Below are 20,961 nucleotides of genomic sequence, written 5' to 3'. Positions count from 1 at the left end.
CTCTTAATTTCGGCCGCCTGCGTGCGGTGCACGCAATGAACGCCCGTCAGGCACGGCCCTGCTGGAGAGGATACCTCTCAGACTGTCCCAAGACCGCGTCTCGAACTTACACTAACGCGAGTCGAGCAACCTTGAATTTGGAAATATAAGTAAAGCTGACATAAATAAATTGTATTTAATTCAGTATAACTCACGATAGTTAACAATAACAGAATAATTTCGCTGCGTGTGTTCCGGCATAGAATGAGCCATCCCTCCCTTTCCCGTGGGTGTCGTAATAGTCGACTAACAAAGGGCGAGGGATGGACAGCGGCTTCTTAAAACGTCTCTAAAAGTTTAACTGAGATTGCCAACCCGCCGGCCAAGCGTGGCAACTACTAGCAAAACTCCCCTTATGGGGAAGGCTTATGTCCAGCAGTGGACAGTTAACGGCTGAAATAATAATAATTACAAAGTTACCTGATGCATGGAGTAGACAGCGAGCACAACGAGCACGTGCATGATGTTGTGTGAGTTGAGGCAGCGGTCCACCGCTCCCGGGAACCACTTTTCCGGGATATGCATCGCACCGATCACTCCGCCGCCCAACGACACCGCGTCCTGGAAATGAAAATGTAATCTGTTTAAGTACCTGTAGGTATGAGGACGCGGGAGACTGTCAGTAATGAAGACTGAGGGCCACATTGCTAGTAATATACCCAACGAGGTGGAACTATACGTAGAAACCATACTGGAAACCATTGTTCTAAATGCCAGGTGTATTCATCACGATGTTCTAACTGACCTGAATTTTAATTCTCACCCATCATTCGTCATTGATGCCCCGCCGGTGTTTACCGTTAGCGTTTATCAATCATGGGTTTATCATTCATTGTCATCTATTAAAAAAAAAAGGTATGACATATAGAAATATTTCTACAAGCCTTCTCTAAACAACTGATTAACGAATCTATTGGTAGACACGTTATCGCTTTCATGTGTTTGAGATAGAACGAGACAGCAACGCGCAGACAGTGTCTTGTTATTTTTCAAGCAATTTCAAGAAAGGAGGAGTTCACGACGGTTTCCAGGGGGAACCACGTGGAGATCGATCTAATAAGGCATATTGCTAGCAATGGGGCTGTCAAACTCCGTTGCTAACAATCCCTTTCCCCCAGTCTAAATAGAACAATGTATCTCGAATTGTCATGTTATCGTTCGGGACATATCAAAAGCGTTGAGCCATTTATGTAGTAAAATGTTTGATCTAAATATATTTTGCGTAACCAATTTTAGGTATTAAAAACGTCTTAGGGAGCATTCAAGTATTACGTAATGCAATTTGGGGGTGTGCGGGAGTCTTGTAAAACCTTACAATGCGTTATAGAGCGGAAGGGGGCTTCGAACATCGCTTTACGTAACATTATTTTTCATTTAAATAAAAACTAGGGAATTTAAATCTCCCAAGTGGCAGCCCTTTTCATTTATGTTTTACGGGTAATCCCTTTCCTTAATTAAAGATATAAAACGTAAATGCGCAAAATAGTAACGTAATTTTTTCTTTCGTGCGTGTGTTACAGAATAGAATGGGTTATAGTCATAGGTTATGGCATAGAATGGGTCACCCTTTCTTTCGCGTCGAAAAAGGCGACTGTAAGAACTTAATACTCGAGAAATGGGCAGCAGCGTCCCTCTTAAAACATCATCAAAGCCTAACTGCGGTTGCCAATCTGCCTGCCAAGCGTGTAAACTATTGCCAAAATCCCCTGATAAGGGGAGGCTTATGTTTAGCAGTAGACAATTAACGGTTTTTTTTTTTAATGGATGATAATGGAATGGTAACCCCACCCGCGCTATCGGTATACACCGGCGGGGCACCAGTGAAGGATGATAGGTGAGGATGAAGTAGGTCAGTTAGCCCATCGTGACGAATTCAACAAGAATTGTTCACGATGGTTTCCAGGGGGAACCACGTGGAGGTCGACCTAATAAGGCATATTGCTAGCAATGGGGCTGTCAAACTCCGTTGCTAACAATCCCTTTCCCCCCCACAGTTTACGGTTGAGATGATTATTTTGTGCTTGATTTCTTTAAACGTCTTTTATAACATATCGGGAATAAGAAGGCGTTGTACCTATTCTTGCTTTGTCATACGCGGATAATTTCTAATACAATATTCATGACACGTGTTTCAACCTGTGCATATTGTAAACAAATATGCACATGCATCTATAAGATAGTATGTATTCAATATTTAACGTGGTCGGTGGTGTGCACTTTACACGCCAGATAACAAATACCTATGATAAATTATGGATTTTGGTATGAAGTTCAATACAGAGATTGTTAACGTATTTTGGAATGTTCTTTGGGAATATTTTTGGCAGTTTATAAATTAGACGTAATTTTTAGCATACTATGGGTTCGTATTGTAGGTAACGTGTTTAACTAAATAAGTCATACATTGTAGAATAGAGAAATGTCGATCGCGCCTATAGCATAAGGGCATGTTCTCTTTAGCAATGTATCAGGCCTTTTTATTATCACTTTCCCTTTTTGTCTAGCCAAGGGTAGAAAAACTCAGATTAATGTTGCCATATCAAAAGACTGCTCGAAAATTTTGATTTTTTATTTAAATGACGATGACCTTTCATTTATTATTATTAATTCTTAAACATTTGAACAATCAAACACTATTACAAATTTTCACATACAATACACATATCAGTAGAATTACATGCAATTACATTTAATGACCACGCCCTGCAATTCTGAAAGTCGATAACTATATGTACTTTTGTATTACTGTTATTAATTGCGTAAGGGTGCCACCCTCTAGTGTATAGAGTTTCTAAGCCGTCTTTGTTATACATGAGAAAAACAAACAAAATTTATTCATCAAATTCAAAAGAAAGACGAGAAGGATCCAGTTTTTTATACGAGTATTAGTAACTTTTCTATGATGATAATCATCAATGGCATTGATGCCAGTGACTCGGGGTAATGGCTCCTGGTGATGAATTCGGAACAAAAGAGTTCGCCCCAAGACCTCGCCTGAGCCGTTCTGGAGGAGGGTTTAGAAGACTTATGTAGATGTACATAAAGTCCTAAGCACTATAGTGTACTTTGAAGCACTGAGCGATAAGTTACTTTTTAATACCATTTCCAAATAAGGAAATTATTTATTCCTCTTTTTTTTGTCGATTCATATCATTAAATTTACGTACATGACCAATCCTGGACAGATTTTGTAAAATATTTATTTTTGCTGTCAAGTGCAAGTCCGATGCACTTTTTGTAGTACTATAATTTGTGATGATCAAAAGTGCTGTTTTTTTTTGTGTGGAGCAAAACTATGTATTTAAAATGAAAATATTTTCAATGTAATGAGTTTAGGTAAAATCTCGTCGCGTGTATGTGTGTGTTTTGGTACAATTCAAATCGTTGTTTTTTTTTTCAATTGTAGTTGTTTGTTAGTGTAGTGTGTTAGATTATGTTCCAAAACAATACTAGCCAGGAAGTAGTCATTTAAATCGGCGAATATATTGCGGAATAATAGAAAATATGTACGAATTATGAAACTCTTCCTTTTTGAAGCCACTTGAATAAGTCAGAAGTTTTCAATCTATATTATAGGTAGATATGAAATCCAATGATTGGCATGTAGTCCCGCTATAGAACAGACCACTCCCTTCTTTGCTATGGGTGTCGAGAGAAGGGCAGCAGCATCCCTCTTAAAACATCACCAAAAGCTTAACCACAGTTGCCGATCCGCATGTCAAGCTTGGAAATTACTGGTAAAACCTATCTTATGAGGGAGGCGTATGTTCAGCAGTGGACAGTGATGATGTTGATGATGAGCCCCAGGCCAAAGAATTGATTATTGATATTTTATCTTTGGTTTTATAACTAGTTTTATGCAATAAAGAGTGACTGATCTAAGGTTAAAATAAATATGAGGAAAAAAAAACTTTGATGCTAGAAAATGCAAGATTTCCACAGGAAAATGATTTATTATGCCACTTCAAGATACTTATGAGTGTAGATAATAACATGTATATATAACGTTCGTACGTTATGATTAAGTACTATTTGGGTTTATATATTTATTAAGTAGATAGATAGATACTCTTTATTGTTTCCTCCAAAAGATAACAATAGTAAACTTATTATAATTATAAATAATTACAAGAAATAATCACAGTGAGAAAACAATATATATTTATTAAGTACTAGCGATTCCACCCGGCTTCGCACGAGTAGACAGAATTATCGAAAATCAATACATACAATAAAAGAAGTTTAAACCAATTCAACTGATCGGTTATTTTATAGCATTTTATATGTGATTCTTTAAATTGATATAAGTTATTTATTTGTAAATCGATTGAAATAAGACAAACGCTAAATGTTGTGGAGTAAACCGCAACGAATAAGGGAAAACCGTATTCAAATCGGTTAAGTCGTTCCTGATATTAGCGTGCACAAACGTACAGACAATCAGATAAACAGACAGAAATCTTAAAAATCATTATTTTGAGTTCTATTACGTTCATAAAGCCCCTCTGTAATAATTTTTCTTACGTGTCTTCCATGTACATACAACGACCAGTTACGATTTTATTATATATATTGATCTACTGAGCTAATGCAGTGGTGTACGTTTTTAGTTTTCTGTAATTTAGATCTACATTACTGATAACTTGAAAATTATTTTAGTGGCATGTGGTCAACGTACGAGCAGTAATACATAATATACTGTAGCACAAAGAACAATTGTGGACAAAGTGGTCCAACCATAATATGAGGGGGGAAAGAGATTGTTAGTAATGGAGACTGAGAATCCCATTGCTAGCAATATACCCAACCAGGTCGACCTCCTCGCGGTTCCCCCTGGAAACTATCATGGCTAATTCCTGATGAATTCATCATGATGGGCTAACTGGCCTGTTTTCATTCTCATCTATCACCCTTCACTGGTGTTCCGCCAGCGTATCCCGTTAGCGCAGGCGGGATTACCATACCATTTTCACACATAAAAAAAAAATATTATTACAATACCTACTGTCTCCTAACAAAAATCCTGTCTTTTCACCTAACAAAAAAACCATAATATGAACCAATATTCTCATATATATTTAAATAATTTTTTTTATAATTTTAGTTTACGATGGTCCATAAAATATTAATTTCACGAACTTATCAATTTCAAAATTTTAGGCTAAGTGATAAATCTAGAGGAATGACACCTCAGAGTCGGGTCTATTATCAGATTAGCCGAAGTAAGTTCAGTTTTTTTTAATGGATGATAATGGAATGGTACATTGTTTGCGCTAACATTATACGGTGTTGGGGCACCAATGAGGGATGATAAGTGAGAATGTAAACGCAGGCCACTTAGCCCATCGTGATGAATACAACTGGAATTCAGCTCGATGGTTTCCAGGAAGGACCAGGTAGAGGTCGACCTGATGGGGTATACTGCTGATATACTGGAGCTGGTAATCCGCATTACTAACAATCCTTTCCCTGCAATGTAGTTTAGTTAGTTCGTTTAGCTTAAACTCGCAGCGTGAAGATACAACGAAATGACGCTGTAATTATGTGCACTAACATAGGTTCACTGGGGGAAAAGGATTGTTAGTAATAAGATCTAATAGCCCCATTGCTAGGAATATACCCTTTCAGGTCGACCTCCACGCGGTTCCCCCTGGAAACCATAAAGGTTAATTCTTGTCGAATTCATCATGGTGGGTCAACTGGCCTGCATTCATTTTCACTTATCATTTTCCACTGGTGCCTCGTCGATAGCGCGGGCAGGGTTACTATTCCATTTTCACTCATTAAAAAAAACATAGATTCATTTAGCTTAGCTTTTCGTATGGTCTGTGCTTTAGCCATGGGTGGTAGACACGTTTTAAATATGCAGGCCGCACGGGGAGGTAGGTAAGCTAATTGCGCATTTATGCAAGAAATGGCAGTTGGCAGTGTGACGCCTGTTGTATTTTGCCGTGTGGACATTCATTATTCAGTTGCACGTTTGTAGTGTCGTTTAATTATAAAATTCATTAAGAAATAATAATAATATAATATCTACTTCAATAATTTTCTTTAGTCCTTTAATATATTTATGCTGTCTTCTAAAGAGTTATACCTGAACCTTATAATTTATGTAGCTACTGATACCGATAACTGCTTGTTTCTCGCAGATGTTCATGCACAATATATTATTACAGGGGAGAAAGGGATTGTTAGTAATGGAGACTGAGAATCCCATTGCTAGCAATATACCCAACTAGGTCGACCTCCTCGTGGTTCTTCCTGGAAACTATCATGGTTAATTCCTGATGAATTCATCATGATGGGCTAACTGGCCTGTTTTCATTCTCATCTATCACCTTTCACTGGTGCTCCGCCAGCGTATCCCGTTAGCGCAGGCGGGATTACCATACCATTTTCACACATAAAAAAAAAAAAATATTATTACAATACCTACTGTCTAAAGTAGATATTATAATAATATAGTAGTAATAGTATTAGATTTCCATTAGTAAAATAATTTTCAACAAAAAAATTATTTTACTATATTTTATGTGTACGTACTTTTATGTGTATTCCCCCGTATTAAAATTAATCATTTAGTTAACATGAAGGTCGGTTTATTTGTGGAAAAAACCTTAAAATAGTAAAATTATTTACCTAAATACTCAACATAAACAAAATTTCATCTTTTTGTAACATAATATTTGTAATGATCATAACTTTAGATACGATAGATAGATACTCTTTCTTGTTTTCTCCATTAGATTACAATAGTAAACTTATAACTTTTATTAAAGTAATATTTTTTCTAGATATTCCAATAAAGACGAAGTTATACCTAGTTACATCTGTCTTTTAAATAAAGACTTAGACAAAACTTTTAAGAAACGTGTAAGAGACGAAATTAAAAAATCAACTCTTGTTTAAATATTTATTAATTGTATAAATATAAATATTTAGATTATAAAGGCGTGTTTTTGTAAGCTCTAGGTGTCAAATATTATAATTCAAATACATTGTATGTATTCGTATACTGCATTAGGCGTTATTTTGTGGAAATATATATCATTAGTTAGTTGATTACAATTAACGATGGTCAGAGATTGATGACTAACGGGAAAGGTCGTAGAGCCTCTACTTATAATAATAATCAATGCTCAGTGTCAAATATTTGTAGTCGCACGTATACTAATGATAGCGGAATTAAATAATTCTAATACAAACACAGATATATGTTTCAATAAAGATAGATACTCTTTATTGTTCCCTCCAAGGGATTACAGTAGTAAACTTATCATACGAGTACATATAAAAAAACTAGCGGCCCGTTCCGGCTTCGCACAGGTGAACATTTTTACAACATTTTTAAAAGTGGTTATTGTGGCATAACGATAATAGTTGGACGTATAGTATTTTAGAAGTTTTTTGTAATAATTGATATTTTCTTCTATATTGTAGAACATACTTTTGTTCTATTACCAATAGTTTCCGCAGCGCACGTGACGAAAGATATTTTATAGCATATTTTTACACCTTGAGTTACGATACTAAAGTTTTAGTAAGAATCCCTAATCTTTTCTAGCAATAAATATAGCCTATGTTACTCGGGGTGAATGTAGCTTTCTAATGGTGAATGAATTTTTGAAATCGGCAAAGTAGTTTATGAGTTTATTCATTACAAACATACATACACACAAAAATTCAAATCTTTCCTCTTTATAATATTAGTGTACTCGTAGATGATCACACAGAGAAAACAATGGGCGGCCATATCTGTAGTGTCAGTTGTTTGAAGTGTTGGTAGTATAAATGAAGCTCTAGTATATTGAACATAAGCTCTATCTCTAATCGAAATTTTCCTGTAAAAGTCTAGGTATATGAATACCTAGACTTTTCCAGTAGAAAATTACATTTTTTTGTATGTAGGCTACCTACATTGCAGTGGCAACTTGCCAGCTGATGCCGGTATTGTTTCGAATCCAATACACATATGTTACACTCGAATAAAATGGGATTTAATTCCTCTAATAAATGTGTGTCGATTAGTAAATACACAAACAGCTAAAATCCACAACTACTATAATTAGATTAATTAGATTCAAAGATCAAAAGGATTATACGTAGTTATGATATAAGTAATGAGATGCTTATAGTTTATAAGCTTTTTGATAAATGTTTGCCTAATTGTCTAAGATTATCTTTATCTGCTTCTTGTTTTATTTAGCAACAATATTAGGCGAAAAGTGGCCTGTCTCTGTATTGGATGTTATGATTTAAACGTTCTGTTATACGGATTACCTCAATTGGGTTTTTTAAAAAAAAAGGAATGGTTTACACACACGATATATTAAAATAAAGGACTTAGGACAAAATAAGTTTGTATGTCCTTAGGCAACCGTTCGCTTTGAAAGCTCGAGACAGACTGACTTAAAAATGGCCATTGCTCGTCAAGGGAAGCAGAAATGCTGACCAAGGTGGGTTAGAGCGCCAACGCAGCACTAACCCGTACAGGGCTAGGGTATAACACCTCCCCCTTTAAGAAGAGACTTGGGGTTGATACCGAGTCTCTTTCAAATTCTGGTCCTTAATGGGGCAATAGGTGTAATTACTTCTATTTCAGAGTCTTGTCTGTTAGTTGTGTTGTCTATTGTTTTGGGAGCAGATATGGGAGATGATTTCTTAAAGTTGAATCGAAAGTGGCGGTTGCTGCCGGCTCTACAAAATTCCTTAAAAATTATATATGCTATAATAATAATAAAACACACTAAGATTATAATTATAAAAATAGAATATTGTGTCCCATATTTAACAATATGTGGGCTTTGAGGATGTTCAATTGCCCTTAATTCATTTAAAAGGGAATTTATAATTATTTTATTTTTTGAACTAAATTCATCTAAATCAATATTTTGTAGTTGAACAGGAGACACATTATTTGAAAATATATTTAACTTAACTAAGTTGCAGCAAGTGTCATTAATCAAATTAAATTCTGGTACATGGTTAATAGGTGAAGTGATATTTAGAATGTTGTGTCTTGGTATTAGTGTGGTGCTTTTACAGTATCCAATACAATTATCCGGGATGCTCAATATGCCTGTGCCTAAAATGGTTGTTTCGTATAATTTTGAATTTAAACAGTCTATTGAAACTTTATTTGGTTTCGATTGAATATAGAGCCACTTATTGTTTTTCAAAGGTTTCCAAACATCCAGTTCTCCTATTATTATTTTGGTTTCACATTGTACTGGTTTTTCACTTATCACTTTCGCCAATAATTCACTTTCACATACAGGTTTCGCATCCACGGAATACACATTTTCAATGTCGCATATGTAACTTCCCAAACTTACGGGTTTACAGATTTCCATATTGTCGAAAACGCAATAATGGGATTTGTCTTTGGTCATTGCTATATATTTATTTTCGGGTATGATTAAGCTAAACGAATCTGGTTCTTTAGGGTTGTACGGTGTCGGTAAGCTAATACTATGAAATAATACATATTCTCTGGTATTGACCAATGGCACTTGCAAAACAAATATAATCTTATTATTAACATAATAGCATAATAGTTTAGAAATACTTAAAATAAGATAAATTGACTTAATATCTAAGTTTACAGGCAATTCGAGATCGCTGGGCAAGTATCTGTAGTTATCGGCAAGCTCTCGGTATATCTGACTTGGTGTTATCATTGCAGGGTGCAGGATATTTTGACTACTGAATAAAATGGCGTTAATTATGTCTTCTAATTGGAATGATAAAGCGATATTGACGTCTCTAGGATACCAACTATCTCATTAATATTGGCCAGTAATTGTAATTCATCGGTGGTTTCTTTAATGTTTTTTACATTTAACGAGAGTTTGTCGATAGCTTCATTAAGATTAATTTCATTATCTCTTATTTTACTTAAAGTATCATTAAAATGTGTTAAAATAGAGGCAGTAACCAAAATATTTTCCTTCATTAGTGAAGCCAACTGTTTTTCATTATTTTGTAAGGATCGTATCGCTTCGTCATATTTTAATCCATCGTTTTCATCTAAGGAACCTACAATATGTTTTAGGATTGTTCCTATACCTCCTATCCAAGCGTTTCGTCTGAATCTGTTATCCATTAAATGTGAGATAGATGCAAAGTCTCTATTCATATCGTGAAGTCTTACTGTTAGTGGTAGTAATAATTTATGACATTCCGCATCAATTCCTTTTCTGGTTTGGTTACATAACTGTTCTGTAGTATTTAAGGCAGTTTCAATGTTTAGAATATTTGGGCCGAAATGAGAAATGTCTACAGGTATTAGTATTTTTAACTCTACATTATTAATCTTAAGGTTCCCTAGATAATCATAGTAAAGGCCTGAGCTTGTAGTAATTGGCTGTATGTAATCTTGTTGTGATTGACCTCGAACTGGGCTGTAAATAATGGTTGTATAGTAAATAAAAATAATAAAAATAATGCTTATAATCTACTATTCCTAATCCTATTTGCATCTTACTTCTACTAACTTATTAGCCTAAGATATCAAAATTAACTACTAATTTGTGACACTAACGTCTGCTGCCTTCACTTGATCGAAGTGATGGGTCACATGGCGCCGGTTGATGAGTAAAGTAAGTGTGTTATTATTATTTACCCTAATTATTTTGTAGGGGCCTTTCCATTGTGGGGAAAGGGCCTTACGCATTCTCAAGTGATTCCTTAAATATACATACTCTCCAACCTTATATCTGATTGGACGAGTATGGCTATCATAGTATGATTTGGAAGATTCTTTAGATTTCCTTATGAAATCCAGAGCCTTTTCTCTAGAGTATTTTAATCGATTTTGAAGCATGCGAACATAATCAGGATATGTTGCACCTAGCGATTCCTCGTAAATAGAGTTTGGTATGAATGGTTTGTTTCCGAACATAAGTTCGTAAGGTGTGAAATGAGTTGTGCAATGGACAGATGTATTGTAAGTGAGCATGGCTGTATAGACGTAACGGGGCCAGTTTGTTTGTTCTTCATTAACATAGGATCTTAGATATTCTTTAAGAGTTGAATGACTACGCTCTAAAGCGCCTTGAGTTTGTGGGTGGTATGGAGAGGACCATAAATTCTTTATTTTAAGGAAATCGCAAGTCTTCTTGAATAGATCGGAATTGAAATTGGTCCCTTGATCTGTGAGTATTGTTTTAGGAATACCAAAGATGGATATGTAGTGAAGCAAGCATTCGCTTGTTTCCTCTGCTGTGATGCTGCGAATTGGATACGCGGAAGAGAATTTGGTTAGGTCATCTTGTATAGTTAGGATATATTTTAGTTTTGCTGGTCCTGCTTCGGGAAGTGGTCCGACAATGTCAAGAGATATTCTTTGACACGGTTCGGTCGAAGTGCTGGTGATTTGCATGGGTGCTCGATTAATCTGCCTAAGGGCCTTATTAGTCCGACATTGAGAACATTTCTTTACAAAAGTCTCAATATCACCACGCATGTTTTTCCAGTAAAAAGTTTCCTGAATTCTTTTAAGCATACGAGTACTACCAAGATGTCCCGCAATTGGAATATCGTGGTTCTCTTGAAGTATTTTTGGAATCTCAGAAAGAGCTGGGTATATAATTTTGTTTTTAAATATATGTATATTAATACCGGTATTGTGGAACAAATATAGGAGCATGTTATAAATCTTAATATACTGGTAAGTATCAAAAGGGTTCTTAAATTCGGTTATAGCAACATCTAAATTAGTATCATTGTCTACATTGACTACTAATTCGTTTCTAAGCGTTTTAAGGCTTTTATAGATATCTTCGTAACTGGATTTATCGAAATGGTAGACCTTGAAGAAAAGGAGATAGTATGTTTTGCCCTCGTGTCTAAATGATGTAAAGGAGTTAAGAGGTCTTTCTTTATTCAGTATTTCAGAGCTGTCAGGTAGACTATCAAGAGTATTTTGAATGAATGGGTTAGATTCATCCAGATCAATGGAAGTGGGTAAGACAATGATTTTGTGGGTTGATTTACTGATGTCTTCGTTGTGTTCTAAGATATTCGTGTTAAAGGTGTTTTCCTTTTTAGTAATTGTTTTCAGGAAGGTGGAATAGTCGTCGTTAGGTAAATCTGGGAAAGAGCTCGTAGGTGACGTAGATACAGCTTCAGACTGAGCATTTGAAGTAGATGGCTGTGTGGTATTACCTTCGGGGGAATTAATTAGGTCAGTTTCACCTCTCTGTACACTAGAGTGCTGATTTATTTCAGATGGCGCTGGAATGTCTTGATTAGGATTTAAGGAAGATAAGGTTGTTCCAGGTAATGTGGGAGTATCCTGGTTGGTATCGAGAAGATCTGTTGGAGATAAGTCTATTTCAGGTAAGGGCAAGATATCCTCACCAGCACTAGGTGGATTTAACTCGGTCGGGTTAAATGAAGGAGGTGATATTAATAAGTCCATAAGATCTTCATCTATTGAAGGAGATTCTCTTTGGGCACTAGGGGCGTTTTCAGGTTGGATTGGGTTAACAGGAAATCGGGACAGGGCATCCGCATTAGTATTAATTTTCCCCTTTTTATATTGAATGTCGTATTCGAACTCTTCCAATTTCAGGCGCCAACGGATAAGTCGCGATCCCGGGTCTTTGCACTTGAATAGCCATTCTAATGGTTTGTGGTCCGTTAGAACAGTGAAACGATGGCCATAGATATATGGTCTGAATACCTTGGTGCCAAAGACTACGGCAAGACATTCTTTTTCAGTGACACTATAGTTGCACTCAGCTTTATTAAGAGTTCTAGAGGCGTACGCGATAGGACGGTCTTTTCCTATGGGACCTTGGGATAATATGGCAGAAATCGCGTAATTTGAAGCATCACATGTTAGGAGAAAAGGTTGCGTAAAATCTGGGTATGCCAGGATGGGAGCGGAGATTAGTTTATTTTTCAAATTTTCAAAAGCGAGCTGTTGCTCGTTTTGCCATTGGAATGGGGTATCTTTCTTTAAGAGGGATGTTAGAGGCTTGGCTAATTTTGAAAATTCGGGTATAAATCTTCTATAATACGATACCAGACCTAGAAACGACTTGATGTCCTTGGGAGACTGAGGAATAGGGAACTCTGATACCGCCTTAATTTTTTCTGGGTTTGGTTTTACACCGTCTTCACTAATAACATGTCCCAAATAGGAGACTTCTTTTCTTAGGAATTCACACTTCCCTGGTTCGAGTTTTAGAGTAAATTTACGAATTCTATCAAAGATCGCTCTTAAATTATTAATATGGGAGACAAGGTCAAGTGAGTAAATGACTATGTCATCTAAATATACGAAACATCGAGTGCCTTGAAGACCATAAAGACAATTATTCATAAGTTTTTGAAATGTAGATGGAGCATTCTTAAGTCCGAATGGCATTCGGTTGAATTGGAAATGGCCCTGAGGTACGGAAAAAGCAGTTTTAGGAGCGTCCTGGGGGGAAATAAGGATTTGATGGAAGCCAGAAGTAAGGTCTAATGTTGAAAAATATTTACAGTTTCCCAACTGATCAAGTATTTCGGATATTTGTGGGATAGGATATGTCTCGCCGATGGTGATATCGTTTAATTTCCGATAATCGATAACTATTCGCCATTTTCGTTGACCTTGAGAATCTAATTTTTTAGGGACTATCCAGATTGGTGAGCTCCATGGGGAAGATGAATGTTCTATGATGCCCTGGTCAAGCATCTTGTTAATTTGTGACTCTACTTCCTTTTTGTGAAATTCTGGGAATCGATATGATTTTGTGTGAATAGGAGTTTCGCTGCTCGTCTTAATTTTGTGGTCAAGGACGGTGGTATAGGATAATTGATCATTGGGGAGGTGAAAAATATCCGAATATTGGGAGCAAAGTTCAATAAGAGCTTCCCTTTCTTCTTGATTTAAATGATCGGTTCTTAGTGAGCGAATAACTTCATCAGTTCGTTTAGATATCTTTTGGGTATTCGGAGTTACTGGGAACACAGTAAGTTCTAAAGGTTCAACCTTGAGGTTTAGGTTTTTTTTGATATTTATAAAAGACTCTGAGACATTTGCAATGGTTAGATTAACACAATTGTTGTCTTTAATTTTAACAATACAGTTAGATATCAGAATATTATCGGAAATGTGTTGATCGGTAACTATGCCTTCTTTAAGATTGGTCTTCTTAATTGAACATTCAATAACGGTTTCAGTTCGAGGGGGAATTACATAAAAGGGTTCGGAAAAATGTAATTTGATATCGAATTTACCAATTTTCAACCTATCGTTAGTATAATCGATTTTACAACCAAAAGTGGTCAGGAAGTCGGTCCCTATTATTCCATCATAGGGTAGGTTAATGTCTCTGATGACGTGAAATTTAAAAGGCACGAATTTGTTATCACTTAAATTGAGCTTGAGTTGGAAATGACCTACTGTTTGGGTCGGTTCGTCGCCGGGATCTATACCCTTAAGTTTAATGGATTCTTTAATTATCTTTTGGTTATTATGGATACTGGATTCTTTTAGAAGACATATAGCAGAGCCTGAATCGACCAGTAAGGACAATGGGATATCTGAGACTGGTGAATCTAGTAACACATGCGGTAACATTCTCTTTGATGTATCTATGTTTACCTCATAGATATTGGTCTCATTGCGCTTAGAGATATTCTCTAAATTATGAGTATCAGAAGGAATAGCTTTAGATATTTCTTGGATGCCGGTTCGAGACTGGTTGTTTACCTGGTCCCGAGAATTAATATTATGGGCACTTATTTGGGGCTGGTTACCCGTGTGGTCCCGTAGATTAATGGAATGGGCGCTTATTTGGGGCTGGTTACCCGTGTGGTCCCTTGGATTAATGGAATGGGCGCTTATTTGGGGCTGGTTACCCGTGTGGTCCCTTGGATTAATGGAATGGGCGCTTATTTGGGGCTGGTTACCCGTGTGGTCCCGTGGATTAATGGAATGGGCGCTTATTTGGGGCTGGTTACCCGTGTGGTCCCGCAGTGTAGAAGGTTTGAATACGGCATCGACTTTAGGCTTTTGTCTCGCGCGACGCCAAATCGAGACATCTATTCGTTTAAAGTATCTACTTCATCACGGCCTGCGTCTTCATTAGGTTGGTTTTCGAGGAAGTTTACACGTGGGGATGCCCCATAAGGATTTTGGCTAGATATAGGATTTTGTGGGATTTTGAAACGATTGTTATTATATTCGCGTTTCTTACACATGGAGATATCGTGACCGGGAATTTTACAGTATCGGCAAAATAGGCTAGAGCTTGCTTGCGATGCAGGGTTAAAAGGTTTGTATGAAGATGGGGATGTATTGCTTGATTTATAATGTGTTGGTTTAAATTTGTTGGCGTTACTGTTATTAGGTTTTGATTCTGGTTGTGGGCGTCTGTACAGTGTTTGTTGAATTCGCTCTTCGGAAACGGCAAAATTGATAGCTTCATTCAATGTTTTAGGAGATCTGCATCTCACAATGTTTGAAATTCGGGGTGAAGCCCCATAAGGAAATGATGGAGAGCTAAATCCTCCATGGCTGCAGTGCGGCCAGGTAATTCTTTTACTTTAGTATTGGACAAGGATATTTCGGTCAACAATTGTGAGAGGTAGGTCTCTACGCGAAGGGCATATTGGCTTACATTATCTTGCGGGCCTTGCTTGCTCTCTTGGAGTTCAGTGAGAAGGTGCGAATAGTGTTTACGTTCACTGAATTGGGTTTTTAGGAATTCCTTGAGTTGTTCCCATGATGTAAAATCTTTAATAGAACAAGCAACCTCCGCTTTCCCGTTCAATTGGCTAAGAATAAATTTAAATAGGATAGGTTTTGAGATTCTGTAGCTAAATCAAAAGCGTTATCACAGTTTACTAAGAATGAATTTAGAGTTTCCCTGTCGCCATTGTAAGACTTGATAAATTTAAATAGAATGCTAAGTTCTAATTCGGCCATAGCTAGAGCTGCTGCTGCCTTTCTAGTAATACGAGGAGAAGAAAGTGGTGACTTCACTAATGTATTGCTAATATCTTGATCTACTGCGGCAGTATCAATAGTTAATGTATTTTCTTCAACCTTAGGAAATTTTGGCATAATACTTAAATTAAGGATGTAGTTACAGAGTAGGTCATAAACTGGTTAAAATTAAAAATTGTAATAACAATAAAATTGGTACATAAAATAAATGTATTGATATAAACTAAATGCCTCACAGAACCCTAAATATTGAGTTAAGATAAACAATGACCAAAGACTTACTATACGAAGAATACGTAGGCGGCCGATAAGAACGCTACGACGGCGGCTGGCTGCATTCCGATGCGATAAGGTCACGTCGCCAATTATTACTTCCAGTTGTCGAATTAAGATGATCTGATCAATGGATTTTTCTTCAGGAACAGGATACCACGATGAGCAGCACGAAGTAGGATAGAAGTTTCTTCTTCTGCGAATCGGGAATTGAACACGCTGCGTAGTTAGGAACTTATTCGTGGTTTAGAATTCACACTTATTCACCAACACAAAGTACAGTTATAATTAGGACACTATAGTTCATTAAGATGTAGGATCCAGAGAAAGAGTCTGTTGAACGGTGCCTGGCTACTGGAATTTCCGGATCCCACCGCTGCCACCAAAAATGTTATACGGATTACCTCAATTGGGTTTTTTAAAAAAAAAGGAATGGTTTACACACACGATATATTAAAATAAAGGACTTAGGACAAAATAAGTTTGTATGTCCTTAGGCAACCGTTCGCTTTGAAAGCTCGAGACAGACTGACTTAAAAATGGCCATTGCTCGTCAAGGGAAGCAGAAATGCTGACCAAGGTGGGTTAGAGCGCCAACGCAGCACTAACCCGTACAGGGCTAGGGTATAACAGTTCGTTAATAGTCAGGACTGTGCAAATGGTATTTTAGTTTTTTTTTTTATACAACTTAGAATGGCAAACAAGCTGACGGCCCACCTGATGGAAAGTGGTAACCGTCGCCTATAGATATGAGCAGTACCATGAACATAACAGACTATACTGTTTCACCCATGATACCCCCCATGCGTTGCCATTCCTGAGGACTCAGGTGTTATTCCTCTGTACCCAGTAAATTCACGCCATATCCCACCCTTCAAACCGAAACACAGCCATGCAAACACAACTGCTTCACGGTTGAAACACGAATGGGACAGAGGTACCCAAGCAATCGACTTTTGTACAAAGTCTCCCTCTGGTAAATATATATATGTAAATGTAACTGCACGTATTATTGTTTAAACTTCAAAGTGAAATTCAGAATAAAATAGATTAGAGATCATGTCGTATTAAATTAATTTGGGATTGATAATTAAAAGAACGTATTTGATTTGTCTTTAAATAATACAGAGTAAATAACAGGAAGTTTGTACTGTTTTCGACTGACAACAAAAAGTAGATTTTTAATTATTCTTTTTATGTTTGTTAGCTCATAAATCCGTCAATTCTAAATTGTATTTGAAAAAAAAAAATTTATTTGAAAAGATATACTTACAGATCGGTCTTATAGAAATTTTATTTAAATAAATTCAGTAGTTCTGAAATCAAAATAATTGGTTTATTATTGCAGTATGAAAAAGATTATATACATATACATAGTGCTATATGATGATCGTAACGCATACGACTTGCGTACATTTATTTCAATCACATTTGAAAATAATGCAAGGGTACAAATAATATAACACTTCTAGTACCAAGGGCGAGCATACTATGTTTTATTTATTAGGCTATTAACGATGTTTACTGCCTAATAAATACGATTATTACTAAATAGTTAGATTGAAATTGCAACATGGCGTTTACGATTGATCATGAATAATTTTCATATGAATAACAGTTACTGTACTTATTTGTAAGAGTATAATAAAATAGTAATTTAGTTAGTCATTAAGTTATTTAGTTAGTGCTGGTAACTCTAAATGTTATAAACTAAAACAATGTGAGTTACCAGCAGTGTACTAAAGGTTTATGGTTATTGTACTGTAGGCGTCCAAGTGCTTTGCTGCTGGCATCTAGTTCGTGCTCGTTAGGCAGGTCGCCAACTCAGACTTGTAACATTGTTCATGTGTACGGTAACTTACAGTTTTCAAGTTTTTAATCTGTAAATTCTGTAGCCGGTTGTGTTTTGACAGTGTTCTTACAGCACTTTACTAAGACCACTACTTACAGTACATTTTAACGCATTTTCCTTTGCATTTGTTTTATTAATTTGGAGAGTTGCCAACATAATTGTTATTTGTGCATTTGAGATTTTTAAAAAACACTATTCACAAGTAAGATTGAATTATCATCATTATTATATCAGCTCTTAATAGTCCATTGCTGAACAGAAGCCTCCCTTTTGGATTTTGCCACTAGTTGTCACGCTTGGCAGGCGCATTGACAACCACAGTTAAGCTTTGGAGATGTTTTAAGAGGGACGCTGCTGTCCATCCCTTGCCCTCCCTTATTCGCTTCTTACGATACTCACGGGAAAGCAAGGAGTGGTCTATTTTATGCCTGGGCCACATGGAAGAAGACTGAATATAAACGGGAAATAAGATATCTACATAAAGCTGTATAATTAAATAAATAGTTATAGTTCATCGTGTGATCCCCGCATAAAATAGGGCACTCCTTCCATTCTCGTGGGTGTCGTAAGTGTCCAATAAGAGAACTTAATGGTTGAGAGATTGGCAGCAGAGTCCCTTTTTAAACATCACCAAAGTCTTACTGTAGTTGCCAACTCGCCTGCTAAGCGTAGCAACTACTAGCATAGCTCCCCTTATGGGGAAGGCCTATGTCCAGCAGTGGACAGTTAACGGCTGATATACATAGTTTTAGTTATTCTTTTTTAGCTTAATTTTTAAGAGATTTTCTTTTATTATTTCTCTTTACTTACGTACTTTACAGGATAGGTAATGAGTGTTTTGACACTTATTACCCACCTTGCCTTCCAATTTTTATTAATCGACTAATTGCTGATTGTTCTTTTAGTATGACTGACCTGGAGGAAGACGTGCAGTATTGCATGCGGGTCGCCGCCCCCGAGGCGGGCAGCGCGGGCGCCCGCTAGCAGCACTCGCATACAGAACGGCGCTGCGAAGCACAGCCGTCGCTCCCAGGGTGACCATGCTCGCATCGCCTGTGTATTTAGAAAATATCATACAGATTTCAGCAATATTCATGCCTTAGAGAGCACATAAAACTGTCGTCTGATTCATTGGAGGACACAAAAAGATGTAATCGGATAACTGGAAAGTATCTAAGTTGTAGTCGGATACCTACAAGCAGAGGCCTTTATCGTCATGGAGACATTTTTATAATTCACATGATTAAAACAAAATTTTAATATATTGTATGAAAGTTATTTTTATATTTACTTAAACTTTAATACACTTAGTAAGTGTAAATGAATGACTTAACACCATATGGGATTATCTACTAGTCGACCGTAGACAGGAATAACAGAAAATGTAATTGACGGTACAACGTAATAAACAATATTAAATTAAAACAATTTTAAACTATTCAGATAAAGTATCCAAATGGCTTTGAATATTAGGGTATTTAAAGCACCTTTTTTTTAACTAGGGTGAAAATCTTCCAAAGAGACCCATCCGCCGGCGGGACGACGAATGGGTACTGTGGGATTTTTACCCACTAAATACACCCCGGTATTCCTCACGGTGCCTACCCGTCAGTGACTGAGGCTCGCGACTAGCAAACTTCCCAGTCACCGGCAGCAGGGTATTTAAAGCACCTAGGGATTATAGTCGTGATAATATTTATTTATTATTTTGTCTGTACCATTACCTTATATAGGCCGATCAGGCTGCCGAGGCAGTAAACTGCTAGAGCGGTGTACCTCAGCGGCGTAGGCGCACAATATACGGTAGCCGTCACCATTGGGATTGCGCCTGTAAACATTGAAAATGCAGTCAATACATCTCAAAAATTAGCTAGTATTAATTAACTAGCTAGATAGGTTAGAGTGAATTAGAACACCTTGAAATATATACAAGCAAAGGTATAAAAATATTGGGAAGAAATGACACATCTATAAATTTAATAATAAATAATTATATTGCCACGCGCAATAAGCTGTTTGCTGGCTTTGATGTCCTTAAATCGGGGTTAGTCAAGGCGATTATGAATGAAAAATAAATAATGATATGTCGACACACTTATGTCACGCCTGTCTCCAATTGGGGTAGGTAGAGATAATGGAATGCCATATCATCAAACATGCATCTTTCGCTTCCTCTCACATTCATCATTCTATTCATACAAGCTCGCCGGTTACGAGTAGGTACTTTTAATTTATCCTTTTTCAGCAGGACACCTATTCGCTCGACATGCGTTTATCTAGGGCGACCCCTACCGTTTCTATTCATTCATAGCTCGTGTGAAGTTACAATTTCATTTACATCTACTTTTAGATTTCCTTTAAAAAAAAAAGTCGAAACCGCCGCAGTCGGAGATTAGTTCACCAATCGTGATTTGTATCTGAAAAGATTTTCATTGGATACGCACGAAATTCGAGTCATTACCGAGATTAAGCTGCCAATACGCACACGAATTTAACTTGATAAATATGTTTTTAACGACGCCGGCCTCCGTGGGGAAATTATAACTTCATTCAGGTGCGTCGAGTTGCGGCCGTTTGTACCGTGCAATGATGGAAATTATTATACTACGGCAGAGATTTTATTCCATATAAACAAGAAATAAATTCTAAATTTGAAAATTGTTGCTCCAATTAACAAATTTTAATGAAGTAAATATAGCCAGAGCGGTTCCAATTATCCAGCCTTTAATGAATATAAACCGCATTAAAATTTATTCAATAATATCGGTTTTGTGCATTAGTATTCGGGTTTACGTCAATCTGGGTACGTTCCCCATGTTCAATGTGTTTTACATCCAAAATATTATAA

General features: G+C 36.7%; 1 protein-coding gene across 1 annotated transcript in view; it reads right to left on the bottom strand.

The window, feature by feature from the left end:
• LOC128200151 (progestin and adipoQ receptor family member 4) overlaps positions 1–20,961 on the bottom strand; it is a 91,230-nt gene that overhangs the window by 10,051 nt on the left and 60,218 nt on the right. The window contains exons 3-5 of the mRNA XM_052892581.1: positions 19,838–19,941; positions 19,029–19,166; positions 460–600 (exon numbers count right to left, since the gene is read on the bottom strand). Coding sequence (XP_052748541.1) covers positions 460–600; positions 19,029–19,166; positions 19,838–19,941 — 383 coding nt within the window. The remainder of the gene's footprint in view (positions 1–459; positions 601–19,028; positions 19,167–19,837; positions 19,942–20,961) is intronic.

Source organism: Galleria mellonella, unplaced genomic scaffold (genome assembly GCF_026898425.1).
Source record: "Galleria mellonella isolate WM207_F2 unplaced genomic scaffold, CSIRO_AGI_GalMel_v1 utg159, whole genome shotgun sequence".
NCBI lineage: Eukaryota > Metazoa > Arthropoda > Insecta > Lepidoptera > Pyralidae > Galleria > Galleria mellonella.
Note: the sequence above shows the minus strand (reverse complement) of the source record. Positions and strands in the feature narration are given on the sequence as shown.